Source organism: Austrofundulus limnaeus, unplaced genomic scaffold (genome assembly GCF_001266775.1).
Source record: "Austrofundulus limnaeus strain Quisiro unplaced genomic scaffold, Austrofundulus_limnaeus-1.0 Scaffold981, whole genome shotgun sequence".
Lineage (NCBI taxonomy): Eukaryota > Metazoa > Chordata > Actinopteri > Cyprinodontiformes > Rivulidae > Austrofundulus > Austrofundulus limnaeus.
Window position 1 is genome coordinate 8673 of NW_013953383.1, and position 2599 is coordinate 11271.

Here is a 2599-nt window from a genome sequence, read left to right on the forward strand (position 1 = left end):
GTTGTAATGTGACAAAATATGGAAAAGTTCAAGGGGTATGAATACTTTTGCAAACCACTGTATCTACAGTTGAGAGAACTTTTACTCAATTACTACAAATTATTTATGACATTTATAATGTTTAAAGAAGAAAATGTTACATTTTACTTTACACGGTCTTTAAGTGGATTATTTACAGACCTAGGAAATATTGGAACCTGTATAATTTGGATTTTGTATTGATTAGACCAGAGGTGCCCAAAGTGGGGCCCGTGGGCCAAAATTGGCCCGCTGAGCCATTTGATTTGGCCCACCAGCAGTTGTCCTGGTTGTAACTACAAGAGACATTTAGATTAGATTTAAGCCCATATATAGATTGGCACACCTTTATAAAACCACATATACTCAAAATTTAAATTATGAAAATTCCCATGAGCCTTTGCTGCCTGAGCATACATTGAATTTTCTCCATGTCCATGGGCTGAAAAAAAAACCTAAAGAATGTGGGCAACCACACTGGCTGCTAGCTTAATCATAAAAAATATAACAAATTTACTTAAGTATTTGCATTTCTTATATTATTGCATTTGGCTCACGGCCCTCAGATTGATTTTATTTTTGGCCCTGTCAGGGAAAATGTTTTGGCCCCTGGATTAGACAAAATCCACAACACATTTAAAGTTCTTTTTTAAATCTTTGACTTTGTATGTGGTGGAACCAGGGTTATTAAAGTTAACCAAAACTAACTAAATAACGAAAACTGAAATGAAAATATATTTTAGTTAACTAAAATAAATAAAAACTGCAATAAAATTAAAACGTGACTAACTAAAACAGTATAATTTTTTTGCAAAACTAACTAAAACTAATTGAAGTTTCAGATAGAATATCCTTAGTTTTAGTGTTTTTTTTTTAAACCACATAGATTCACATTAGCTGTGGTTTGGGGTTTTCTTTGAATATGACTGTGAGAAAAATCAAAACAAGTGTGTTGTAGTGGAAACAGGTGATAAAACAGGTGGAATACTTGTGAAGGAAAACCTGCATGAATCAAACTCACACAAGATGCTAACTATGACTATCTGACACGCTAGCTTCTCTCAGTAGCTCCATGAAAAACAAACAACAGGTAGCACCGAGTTGGAGACAACATCATCATCGTTCTAAAACAATCACCCAAGTTTTTTGTTGGCAAAATTGAGTTACACAATTATTTTAGGAAGGTGTTATTTAACTAGCGACCAAATAGCTGTTGGTTAGTTAACTCAGCTGCACTGGCAAATAAACTATATGAATGAATCTAATACTAGAACTAATAAAACTAAACTAAACTAAAACTAAGCATTAAAAATGCAATAATAACTAATAAAAACTATCAAACCCACTGTGGAAACTAATTAAAACTAACTGAATAAAAAGAAAAAAGTCACAACGAAATAAAACTAAACTATAATGAAAAATCCAAAACTATTTTAACCTTCAGTGGAACCACTCCACCCAGGAAAAGGAAAGGTTCATGTAAATAAATCATTAAGATTTGTTTTTACATTGTTAATTTAAATATATCTTTGAGAGACTCGGGAGCACACATTAGTTTTAATAGCAACTCTGTAAGATTTCATACAGAGTAAAGACAACAGCAGAGTGAGGAAATGTGCTCAGTTTGTGCTCCAGCAGTCTAAGTCTATAGCAGCAGAAATGAAGAATAATTCAGGAAACCTAAGTCTAACTATAGGATTTATGAAAAAGGAAAGTCTTCAGTCTAATCTTAAAAGTAGACAGAGTGTCAGCCTCACGGACAGAAACTGGAAGTTAGTTCCACAAGAGAGGAGCTTGATAACTGAAAGCTCTGCCTCCCATTCTACTTTTAGAAACTCCAGGAACCACAAGTAAACCTTCAAGTAAACCTGTTTTGAAAAAAGATTTAACGTGCCATAAAAGCTGTTCAGCTCTCATGACTGTATGATTTTTACTGCCTTCAGTATTCATGTTGTAGTGTCCTGTTTGTCATGTTGTCCTCATGTTTTCAGAAGCGGTGAAACAGCTGAGGGCTGATTTAAGCCACCACAGCTTCACTCAGCCCAACATCTACCTGTACATGCCTCACCTGAGGCAGCATCCTGACAGCCTCAGACCAAACGTAGTCGTGGGGAAGGGACGCAGAGGAGGTGAGGAGACCAGGTTCAGTCTATTTATACTTTATAGCACAGTCTCACAATAAAAGTAGTGTCAGAGGAGTGTAACCACTGGAATAGTGTGTTTATGGTCCACTGTGTGGTTTATCTGTGAAACACAAACAGGTTGAGTCCTGTTAACTTGTTGTGATGTTTTGATCGTGTCTGTCCGTTCACGGACACTCTGCACCACTCCCTTTCAGGGAATTTTCTTAACACTGCAGCCACTTCCTGTCTGACAAATGATGCAATGAAGTCAGTATTGACACACAGGTGGAACTGAAAATGACTTCTTACCTTTATAATCTGAACATCTGAACACCTGCTGAAGGACTGAAGCAGAGGAGTGAGCAGAGAGAAAACTAATATTTGTGACAGTTAGAGTAAAAATGAGTAACTCTGACTGTCACAAGACACAATGGAGTTATTATTATTATCATTATTAT

At 35.8% G+C, this 2599-nt stretch overlaps 1 protein-coding gene across 5 annotated transcripts in view; it reads left to right on the top strand.

Moving 5' to 3' along the window:
- The window catches only part of zgc:154054 (Alpha-1,3-mannosyl-glycoprotein 4-beta-N-acetylglucosaminyltransferase B-like), a 45424-nt gene that overhangs the window by 8104 nt on the left and 34721 nt on the right, over positions 1-2599 (top strand). For all 5 annotated transcript variants that reach the window (XM_014029978.1, XM_014029977.1, XM_014029979.1 and 2 more), the window contains exon 3: positions 2010-2147. In XM_014029978.1, coding sequence (XP_013885432.1) covers positions 2010-2147 — 138 coding nt within the window. The remainder of the gene's footprint in view (positions 1-2009; positions 2148-2599) is intronic.